General features: G+C 30.2%; 3 protein-coding genes across 4 annotated transcripts; 2 read left to right on the top strand and 1 right to left on the bottom strand.

The window, feature by feature from the left end:
- Positions 1 to 199: 199 nt before the first annotated feature.
- On the bottom strand, positions 200 to 1,397 carry LOC122524709 (cytochrome c oxidase subunit 5A, mitochondrial). Its single transcript, XM_043647114.1, has 2 exons — positions 1,096 to 1,397; positions 200 to 618 (listed from the first exon to the last, which is right to left on the bottom strand). Exons 1-2 carry the CDS (start codon positions 1,295 to 1,297, stop codon positions 368 to 370), a joined length of 453 nt encoding a protein of 150 aa, XP_043503049.1. The 5' UTR covers positions 1,298 to 1,397; the 3' UTR covers positions 200 to 367.
- Positions 1,398 to 1,416: 19 nt separating this feature from the next.
- Positions 1,417 to 4,886, top strand: LOC122524705 (zinc finger protein 431-like). Of its 2 annotated transcripts, XM_043647098.1 has the most exons (3): positions 1,417 to 1,940; positions 2,016 to 2,196; positions 2,417 to 4,886. In XM_043647098.1, exons 2-3 carry the CDS (start codon positions 2,086 to 2,088, stop codon positions 4,802 to 4,804), a joined length of 2,499 nt encoding a protein of 832 aa, XP_043503033.1. In that variant the 5' UTR covers positions 1,417 to 1,940; positions 2,016 to 2,085; the 3' UTR covers positions 4,805 to 4,886. The 2 variants fall into 2 exon arrangements, with proteins under 2 accessions (XP_043503033.1, XP_043503034.1); XM_043647099.1 differs by lacking the exon at positions 1,417 to 1,940 and having other exon boundaries at positions 2,104 to 2,206.
- A 1,658-nt stretch (positions 4,887 to 6,544) lies between these two features.
- Positions 6,545 to 10,933, top strand: LOC122524710 (enolase-phosphatase E1). The gene is made up of 4 exons (XM_043647115.1): positions 6,545 to 6,852; positions 7,951 to 8,052; positions 8,659 to 8,849; positions 8,955 to 10,933. The coding sequence occupies exons 1-4, from the start codon at positions 6,748 to 6,750 to the stop codon at positions 10,636 to 10,638; spliced, it is 2,082 nt and encodes a 693-aa protein (XP_043503050.1). The 5' UTR covers positions 6,545 to 6,747; the 3' UTR covers positions 10,639 to 10,933.
- Positions 10,934 to 11,790: the final 857 nt, after the last annotated feature.

Consider the following 11,790-nt stretch of genomic DNA (forward strand, 5'->3'; position numbering starts at 1 on the left):
CATTTAAAAACATGACATAAAGAACCAATGGAAAAACAGTTCAAATATAGCACACATATCATTTCATTATGTTTCCCACATTAATTAAATTTGCATTGACCCTCGTACATGTTATAATTCTAACCTAGATTTTATCAATAGATATTATTACTTGATTATTCGCAGATCAATCAAGTAATAATTAGAAAAAACAACTGTATGACAATTTCAATTTGTTTATTCGATTAAGAAACATTTTTATAAATAGATCTATTGAAAGTACATTTCATTCGAAAATGGTTTAATCATTCATAAATGATAAGAAACTTGACATAGATGCACTTTCATTTAGTATAAATACTAAAGTTGAAATTAATACATTTTTTAATTACATTTGGTTCGGGTCTTCTAGGGCTAATTCCGGTTTATCATATCCTAATTCTTCTAAAGTATTAATACCCAATTCATCCATGGTAGGCTTTATCTCTTGAAGAATATACGGATAAATAGTATCGACATATGGACCGCATTTTTCTTTAATGGATTCCAAAAACCTAATAGCCAGGGCAAAATCATTTAATCGTCTACAAGCTCTCAACGCTGCACAGATAATTTTGGGTTCGGGTACCATGTCCATACCTAAAGTTAAAGTAAATATAACAGAATAACTTTCAATAGAGCAAGCAGCGAATAACCATTAGAGATAACATAGTTCAATTTAAATGAAATAAAAATCATTTCAATTAGATTACGATAGAAGAATTGTAAATACAACAAATGCTTGTTGTGTTAACGAGTAACAATGTTATATACCATATAACTTGTAAGTGATTGAGAGATTACGCAGGCACAATGTCATAATTAATACGTTAATTATAAATAAGAATCTATTCATAAATCTAGTAATATAAATCAAATGTATAACATTATTAAACAAAACTATTGAGCTTTACTAAAATAACAGAAATTGTAAGTTATCGTTGAAGACAAGATTGATATCATGACAAGAACTCTTTAGATTTAATGAAAAATTAAAACAATTCAAATATTTGTAATATAATGTAACAAAATAATGAGAGACGAAAAAAGATAAAATTGTTAATGTCAAATCTTTACCAGCCAAATCGTTCATAGCTTTACGAGCCTCCCAGCCGTCGATATCAGGCCGATTGAAATATTTTTCATATCGTGCATCGAATTCTTCGTCGGTTTCCCTCGAGTGAGAATTTCTCAAGGATTGTGTGCCGATAATCGTTGCACGAGGTATCGTTGCGTTCCTTAAGGAAGATCCAACGCGTCCTGCCACGATACGTAACATTTTTCTAACAAATTATTTCGAATTTTAACGAGAGCTTACGACGAAATAACTTTCCACCCTTGGACAGAATCGTCTATTGCGTAAACCCAAAAAATATCGGTCACAAGCTGAACTGTTTGACGCTTGCGTGGTAATGACATAACTTTCTACATATACCTGAATTCTTCAATATTTTCTATACCAACTTAATTTCTGTCATTTGGTTTTTAAACTTAAAACATATGATATTTATATCGAGTACTTTTAATATTACGTATTACGATATTGATTCATTTCATTCATAAAATATTTGAATTAAAGGTTATCGTCTAATATGTTACTTTTGTTGGCTCGTTTTTAAAATGAATGGACCAATCGTATGAAAGATACATAAGAATGAAATTCATCTCTCATTCTCACGTGTATGTGTATGTGTATGTGTATGGTATTTGACATATTTTATATGCTTTGTTAAAAACTCTGGAATTCAATTTAAAGTTTTTATGATTTGTTATTGATACATAAAACACTTTCACTACAATTGTATAAAAAATATATGAAAATATTTTAATTAAATCTGTCGAATAACCTCATGTAATCCTTTAATTTTATGTATGATAAAAACAATTTTCAAGATTATAAATACTTATAAGAATATTTTTATGTAAGTATAGTAGATTTGAAAATTTAATAAAATATATATAATTAAGTTTTAAAAATATGTTTATTATGATCATAGATTTATTGATCTTACAATATTATCGATATCAAATTCTTAAAGAGTATGCAGTGGTCGATTGACTCTAAGTATGTTATTGTGTCGTTTATGTGGTACATACCTTCAAGACGGAAGGCTTAAAAATATATTTGAAGATTCTACAGATCTTAAACAAAAGATAATAGATACGTTACCAATTAATGTATGTACAGGTATACTCCTATTTATATTCCCCATAAAATATTCTTAAATTCTAATTAACTATTTGAGTCTCAACAGAGCAACAACGTATTAATTTCAAATGTAGAGAAATAAGAAATTTAAGCAGTGTAATTCCACTACTTGGGATTCAAACGGTTAAATATGAAAGCATACGTATATGAAAATTAAAAGATCATTATTTGCTTATTTTTATTTTTCAGATATCTCCACTAGACAATGGTTCAAAGTTTATATGTTTGTCCTGTCACGATAAAGTTATTCTTTATCATAAATTTATTCAAGAAGTTTTAAGATACGAGAAAGAGAAATTAGATAATGAAGAAAATCATTGTTACGATTTAATAAACAACGAAAAAGAACAAACAGACATATTCGCAAAGATTTATAGCGATACTGTATGCGTGTGCCCAAATTGTAACATCGATTTAATGATATTATTAGTTAGTAATCCACAAAACTGTGATTATAGTTTTCAAATATCTCTAGCAATCGTTGGTCATTCAGAGAAAATTTATCCTATGAAAGAGCAGAATTTGCAAGATTTTGATAAACCTGTAGCACTTAATATCAAACAAGATAATGTAAACTCGCTAAACTATAACAAATCTAAAGCACATATTATGAGCGAAGAAAGTATTGAAATAAAAAACAATAATCGTAAGAGTACGTTGATGTACAATATGTTTGGTAAAGAAAATTCTTTAAATAGAAAACAGAAAGATGTTAAGAAAAAATTAAAAAGAAATATAATATATAAAGAAACTTTAAATCCTGTTAAAATTAATAAATTAGAAGTAATTAACGAACAGTATCCTGAACTTGTAAATGATAAAGATACAAGTACATTAGTAAAGCTGGAATCTAATGATAATATTCCATGGTTTAATAGTGAAGACGATTACAACTCGATTATTAATCAACAAAATGAAAAAATCATTAATAACGAGGATATTATAATGGAAGACAACGATAATATAAAATCTTCTCCAAAAATGATATGCAATTTATGCGGTGCTCGATATTTTTGTCAATCGAAATATGAATTTCATATGGAAAGACATAAATTAAATTGCATGGATAAATATATATGCATCGTTTGTAAAAAAGAAGCGTGTAGTGAAGATTTGTTGTGGGATCATTATTATTACACTCATAAAAGTTCGCAACGTTTTATTTGCTTGGAATGCAATAAATTATTTTCCAAATATATGAAATTAAAGGGACATCAAAAGAAATACAACCATTTGAATTTTCAAGAAATTCACGTAGATACTGTTAATAACGATTTAGATATTGATAATACGCAAGAAGAATTGTCGGAACAAACGCAAGGAAAGACATTTACTAATTGCAATCTATGTGGAAAATTAATTTTTGATTTAGATCCGGATGCTATCAACGATCTAGTAACTTGCTCTACTTGCGAAGATTCGACTCTTTCTTTAGTTGTAGATGGAAATGAAGCTAAAGTAATATCCCCTCGTCAATATCATTGTTCCAAATGTCCCAAACACTTTGTGCGCAAGGAAAGATTGGAATTTCATGAAATGCGGCACAATGAAAATATGAAAGAATTTATTTGCAGTACTTGCGGTAAAGAATTTAGCGCAGAAAATTCATTATACGAACATTATCTTTTTGTACATAAGGGTGCAAGACCTTATATCTGTGAATTATGCGGTAAGTCTTTCCAATTAAAAGCACGTCTACGAGAGCATCATCGTACTCATACAGGTGAAAAACCGTTCCAATGCGACGTGTGCGAACAAAAATGTACGACTAAGAACGCATTAAGACTTCATAGAAAAATACACTTTTCTCATAATCGTTATGTCTGTAATATATGTAATAAATCGTTTAGGAAAAAACAAAATATGAATGAACATTTAGAAAAACATTGGAAACATGATAAAAATATATTATTACCGAAGGTATTTACTTGTCCGATATGCACGGAAGGTTTCCCAACGTATAGAATGTTGAAATTTCATATGATAGAAAGTCACCAAATTAGTGATCAAGATCCGATTTTAATAGAACAAAAACCATTGTACGAATGCGAGGAATGTAACGAAAAGTTTAAACATCAAATGTCGTTAAAGGCGCACAAAGAACGAATACACGAAGGTAAAGTGGATCCCGTGTATCAATGCGATATCTGTAACATCTCTTACAAAGTTAAACAACTTTTAATAAATCATATAAGAAGCAAACACAATGGCGAAAAAAGATATAAATGTGCTCAATGCGAGAAAGGTTTTAATGACACTAAATCTTTGTACAATCATGTTCTCCTACATACCGGTAAAAAACCGTTTGTTTGCGAATACTGCAATATGAGGTTTAGACGCAAAGATTCGAGGGATCATCATCAAAGAAAGCATACCGGTGAATTACCTTATCAGTGTCAGGATTGCGGAGAAAATTTTGCTACGTACAATTATCGATCAAAGCATCGTAAACAGCATCACGGCAAAGGTGATTTGGAATGTCCTGAATGTGGGGAAAAATGTAATGATCAACAAGAAATAAGAATTCATTTGAACAACCATTTAGGTGAAAAATTAAAACAATTGGAAAATGTCTAATTTCGTGATAATGTTAAATAAATGATGCATTTGATATCAAATGTATGTAGTCTTTTTATGTAAATATATGTATATAATTTTATATAAGTTGATTTTTTTATTTACGTTAGATATATAATCGTTACTTTTGCATTGATTGTTTGAAAATAAAATTGAAATCTATTCTATAAAATTATTCTACGATATTCAATTATATACTTATATACGATATTCAATTATATTCTATTTTATAAACATAATTTATTTTGCTCGTTAAATATAAAACAAATTTTATACAAAATGTAACAAAACCTACATTCGATTATTACATTAACGATTTTATACGAGAGTATATTTGAAATATATTTACATAATACATTTTAATTAGCTTGTATTAAAATTATAATATAAAAATATCCATTTTCTAAAAATGTGTAAGATGCACGTGGCTTGCAAGACACAATGCTGACAGATGAGGATCAGCACGTGAGTGTAACGAACGTCAAAGTTTAAATGGTTCCGCGTTCACTGTCGACGTTCCACCCCATACAAAAATCAGGTGGTTGTGTCTCTCAGCTGTATACAACCACCTTAACGTTTTCTATTAATAACATCGAATATATGAATAACCAATAATTGTAAAAAAAATGTTTATCATTGAAATAAATGCGAATAAATATCTCTGGATCTTATAATTGAGTTAAAAAAAAACGTCGTTTGTATAGTAAAATTCGAAAAATTGATAAAAAATAACGTGTCCAGGAACTACTTTCGTGCGTAGTAATATCAAAACGTGTACGTGCACTTTGTCACGTCTATCCTCCTTTCTGGAAATAATTATTTTTCTTTTTACTATTTTAAAGTTATTAATGAAAACTCGAGGAATTTATTAATATTTTGGATTAAAGATTTCTTTCAAATTGACTTTTTTATATTAAAATTATTGGAAAAAAAAGATTTTGCGTAGGGATCGTTGTCGGCGGATGCAAACATGACACCGTAAAACACGAACGCTCATTGGTTGAACGAAGCAGCGATTTACACGTACGCGCGAATATCAATGTATATCGAACGTATGGTCACTAACACGCTTGCAATTTTCGTTCATAATACATGATCGTAATAATCGATATTGGAGCCTCGTGCCTTACAAAATTTCATGAATAAATTTATTTCGAATGTACTAACGTTTTAACGAAATATAATTCAAAATGATTATTCCAAGTATAAGTTTCGCGTTATTAATCGATAAATTAATCTTCCCGATGTCGCATGAAAAGAATATTTTATAAACAAGGAGGATCTACGATATCAACAGATTTCAATTCACTTTAAATTAGAAAATAATTTTAGAACAATAAAAGCATTAACGAAAACCAAAATGATAATCTACGATAAATCAATCTATCATACAAATAAGATACACGAATACTCTGATAAAAAAAGCTAGCTCGCAAGGTTAGGAAGAAAAATTTTGTTAAGTGAAATGAAAGATAGAGGATCCAACAGCGGTGAAGAATGAGTTTTATCGATTAAAGGAAATATATGAAAGATAAATGAAAGATAAAAGACAAACGATCAAAGAGATCGTTAAAAATATCGTATAAAAATAACGAAATAAAATAAATAAAATGTAAAATAGGCGATGCGTGTAATAAAGGATAAAAGGGGAGAGAATAATATGATAGGTACGGCCCTGGTTACCGTGGATCGGCACCGGTGGCAGGGGGGAAAGGGAAACGAGTTCGCACGCACACAGAGTAGTGCGCGGGGGGCTCGAGCTAACTCATCCGCCGGCTTTCAACAAGAACGCGTCGAAGAGACGTAGACATATACAATATCGTGCTTTTAACGTCCCGTTTTCATCGGCTTGATACGAGATATAAATTACACGCGTATAAATATATTTATTATTTATCCTTTATTCGGTGCCCAAAGAGATTCGATAACTTCATTGTGGAGAGATGGCCGGGGAAAAACGTAGTCAGGAACAAGAAGATACTATGCTATCTCAAACGACAATCCTGGTTGACATCGAGGGTACAACGACGAGCATAAGCTTCGTGAAGGTAACAAAGGCCATGGCCGTGTGGCGTTCTTGAACGCGCCCTAACAGAGTTCCTCCCGTTTAACCGTTTTTAATATTAACTTTTATCACATCCTATCATATTGTTATTATTATTGAGAAATCGACTGAATAACGAATGAAATAACAAAATGGAGAATCCCTTTGTCAATTCTAGAAAATATTTTTTCCTTTATAGTTATGGGAATGTAAAAAGCCCTTAGAGTTAATCTTTTCTCCCCAACGTTTCTTGGGTATTTCTCACGCGTTTCCATTCGTTCGTTCCTTCGTTTATTCATTCGTTCATTCGTTCGTTCGTTTGTTCTCGTTGGTTCGTTGGTTGGAAGGGTAGTGTACGTACGTACGATGCCGGCGACAACGAACTTATACGTTTTTCTACGTATTTCTTGGAAATTGTCGAAAAAGAAATTCCCCTTGGAAAATGATCATTTCGTAATCGATACCAATACCTTTATTCCTTTCGCGCTACGATATTTCTTACGTTAGTTTCTTTAGTTTCTCTTTTGAAAATTTTCGATATAGAGAGAAGAGAGCCCTTACCTTTTCTTCTTCTTTTTTTTTTTTTGCACTATCCGGTTTTTATTCATTCTTCTCTTCTCTTCTCTTCTCTTCTCTCTCCTCTTCTTTTTTTCTTTTCTCTTTTATTCTCTCGCTGTTCATTGTTAAAATGCGTATCAATATTCCTAAATAAATTTCGCGGCAAATTTCTATTGATGTTTGAAAACAATTTTTTTCCTCCTTTTTTTTTTTTACTTTTCCATACACATACACATATATATGTATATATATATATATATGTATATATATATTTATTATGGTACAATGAACGGCGTAATTATTTCATGGTATTGCTGTTTCTTTCGTTTCGTTTTTTGTAATTTGTTCCATTTACAGTTTGTTTTTTCGTACTGTTTATTGTAGATTTTTGTGCGTGTGTGTGTGTGTTTTTTTTTCCAGAACCCGAATTGAAACAAACTACGATTATTAGTTTAAATATGATTGTTTTTAATCTTCCTCATATTGTTTTTTATGTTTTTATTTTTAAGTCTTTTTACATTTAACATTTTTTTTTTTTTTTTAGGAAATTTTATTTCCTTATGTGAGAGACAATTTAAAAAAATACATAGACGAGCATTGGGATGAAGAGAAGTTCAAAGAAGATTATAATAAATTAATAGAACAGGTAAATATTATTAACAATTATTACAAATTTAGGAATTGATATTGTATAAATATAATTCATTAAATTAATCAACATTTAATATTTATTTTTAATATATGTTGTTATTTATAATAGAAATTTGGTATGATACCCTTTGTTAGCAGTTTTTGTAAAGTGCTTTACAAGCAGCCAATAGTACGATAGGATAGAGGCAGCTGTTGCATTACTAAAACTTTTACCTGAAGACTCTTTGTCTTTTACAATTCGCCTAACTTTGATATATCATATATCAACATTTTCTTTTTTATTAAAGACGTAAATTTTTAATTCTCATATTATTTATATTGATTAAGAAGTTAAATAATTAATTTCTACACAATATCATTATTTAGAATGTATTAAAGAATGAATAATATTTGTAACGAAGTTTTACTATTTTTTATGAATTTAATTTTGATGAATTCCAAAGAATAGCCTTAGATTTTTTAATCGTGTTATTTTTTAATGATAAATTTAATTGTTATCTTATAGTCAACATTTCATTGAAGAAATTACGCTTCTGTAGAATCGATATTTCCACTTTATTCACAAACAAGGTATAAAATTTAATAAAATTTTGTATTTTAGGCTAAGAAAGATGAAGAAGACAAAGTCGAAGGTTTTGTTTCAATTACTGGTAATAATAGAGAGCATTTACAAGAATCGTTGCAAAAAAATATCCTCTGGCAAATGGATAATGATCGTAAAACAAATTCGCTTAAACAATTGCAAGGTCACATGTGGCATGATGCTTATAAAGCAGGAATCATAAAAGGAAGGTAAGATTCATTTTTTTTTCTTTTTTTTTCTTTTTTAATTATAATTGCAATTCAATTTATTATCGCCATTTGTACTACGATGATTTTAATACAATTTTTGTATAGGGTTTACGACGATGTACCCAAGTCATTGGAAATGTGGGTTAACAATGGAAAAAAAATATATGTCTATTCGAGTGGGAGTGTAGAGTCACAGAAATTACTTTTTGGCCATTCCGAGCATGGCGATTTACTAAAGTATTTCAGTGGATTCTTTGACACAGAAGTAGGAGCTAAACAAGAGTGCAACAGTTACAAGAATATTTTAACGAAAATAGGAGAAAAAGCGAGTAATGTTATATTTCTCACGGATGTTGTAAAAGAAGCTGCAGCTGCTAAAGAAGCAGGCATATTACCGATTATAGTTACGCGCGAAGGTAATGCTGCTTTGACAGATGAAGAAGCGGTTACTTATATGACTATTAAGTCTTTCTTAGATTTAACATTTCAAACATCAACGAAGCGCCAGAAATTAAATCCCACGGAAGTGGAGAAGAAAGATGAATCTGTAAATCCAAACAGCAGCGAGCCAATGGATACTTCAGAGGATGTAGAAATGCCTGATGAAAATGCAAAAGAAATCGAAAAGACAGAAATAACTAAAAGTCCTCAACCCGAACAAGAAATAAAAGCCAAGACTGATGAAACAGATCAAACTCAGAAAGATGAAAGTGAAATTATGAAAGATGTAAAAGATGTAAAAGATGTAAAAGATGTAAAAGATGTAAAAGATGTAAAAGATGTTAAAGACATAACTGTAACAAGTGCGAAACCTGATGAAAAAGAGCAATCTGTAACTAAACAACCGGAAACTCCAACTAAAGCTGGAGCTACTTCAGTTGCAGATGATGCTATGGCGGCAACCAAAAGCGAGCCTGTATCAAAACCAGAGACTGACGATAAAAAGTGCACAAAGTCTGAGACTGTAGTTCAAAATGAAACTACTAATGCAGTAAAAGATAACAAAACCAGGGAGGAAAGCGTTTCTGAGAAATCTGCCGAAACTGAAACGAAAGTAGAGGGATCAACAAGCAGAAAAAATACTAATTCCAGCACAACTGAAGCAAATTCCGCCGAAGGGGAAACAATATCAAAGACGACTACACAGACATCTTCAAAGGTAGAGAATGTACCTTTATCCGATGCTGCTAAAACCGATGATGTTATTGCAAAAATAAGTACGGAAGAAGCAAAAGCAGAAACAGAAGATAAAAATAATGACTCTATGAAAGATTCCAAAGATCAAGAAAGTAAGGTGGCAGTGGAGAAAAGTAAAGATGGTGATGCAAAAGTAGAAAACCAGGAAGAATCAAAAAATAGAGAAGCAAAGGAAAATGCAGAAGTAAAAGCATCCTTACCTAAAGCAGAAAAACATACTGAAAGTGCTGAATCGATAGAACAAGAATCAAGCAAAGAATCCGCGAAAGAAGAAACTGTGTCGGATGAAGTGAAAGATAAAAGTACAGTGGAATCAGAGAAGAAAAAATTAAATGGAACAACACAAAATGGAGACGATGTGCCAGTGTCGGATGAAAATTTACACAGAAATGGACTGAACGAGGGATCATCGAGCGAACAACTCACATTGGCAAGCAGTGAGGAAAAACCTGCACAAAATGGTGAGCCTGAGAGTTCTACAGATACTAGTGCAGAATCTATAAAAGTAAAAAAAGTCGTTGATTCTGCCGTAGCAGATGGTGCAGGTGAACCTGACGTTGTTCCCCCTGTAGTTGTAGCAGCGACTTCTTAATCTTGTTCTAATACATTTTAAGAAGTCCATACATAACCCCATTTCCCAGTACTTATCTGCAGGTATAAACTGAAAAGTTGGCTCCCTACATCTTACATAAATCGTACGATGTTTAAAATATAAGATGTTAATTTAAGATAGAAGTCATAGAAACATCATTTCTTTGATAAGCGGAGCAAGAAAAATAATGTAAAGTCTTTACAGTGTATTACAAATTCGATTATCTTTCAATTATACTGATTATTTCTTTTCTTTTTTTGTCCTCATTATAATCTACGAATATTTAAAATTAGAATAATTCGGAATGTTTAATTACTTTATTCCAGAACGTAATTTATATAAAATATCTTATCAATATATTTGTAATATTGGATATTCATACAGATATAAAACTAATTATTTTTATTATTTATTAGTAACATTTGATGTAATATGAATTATTTTTTTCTTTCAAGCGGCCTAAAGGTAATCGAATATGTAATCCACTATATTTGGTTTATGGCTACTTTGTTTTATTTTAACCAACTATGACACATTCAATCTTATATATTTATATATATATATATATACACACATATATATATATACACATATATATATATATTGCCTAAAAAAAACCAAACGTCATGACATGCAGCTGATAGAATAAGATATTTCACGATAGTTGGAATGTACTGTAATATGTATTCTGTGCCAAATGAATGAATTCGTCACTTCAGAATATTTTCCAGTGTTTAATTAATTAATGTAATGTTGAAATATCTGATTAATATTTTTATTTTACTACAATCTCTCCAAAACATTTGGATTAAGAATTATTGTAAGACTGAATTGGTAATACCTCGAAACAGTCGCTGGCTTTAGATTATATGACAATGCAATATATTTCTTGCATAAAATGTACTTAATCCCTACAAAATGAAGAAAAAACACAGTGAACTTTGAATCATAAAAATTAGACTGCAAACGGACAAGCTGTAATTTGCGATAGATTTTATATACGCAGTATTTTGTTATATTCTATCTTAAATTTTTCTTTTTCCTTTTTTTTTTTCCCAAGTAAAGACCATTGTAGAAATATCCAGAAACATATCAAAAATGTTTTTCGAAGAATAACAATTTTTGCTGATATTGTTAATGATATAATTTTTT

Source organism: Polistes fuscatus, unplaced genomic scaffold, assembly GCF_010416935.1.
Source record: "Polistes fuscatus isolate 324 unplaced genomic scaffold, CU_Pfus_HIC Scaffold8, whole genome shotgun sequence".
Lineage (NCBI taxonomy): Eukaryota > Metazoa > Arthropoda > Insecta > Hymenoptera > Vespidae > Polistes > Polistes fuscatus.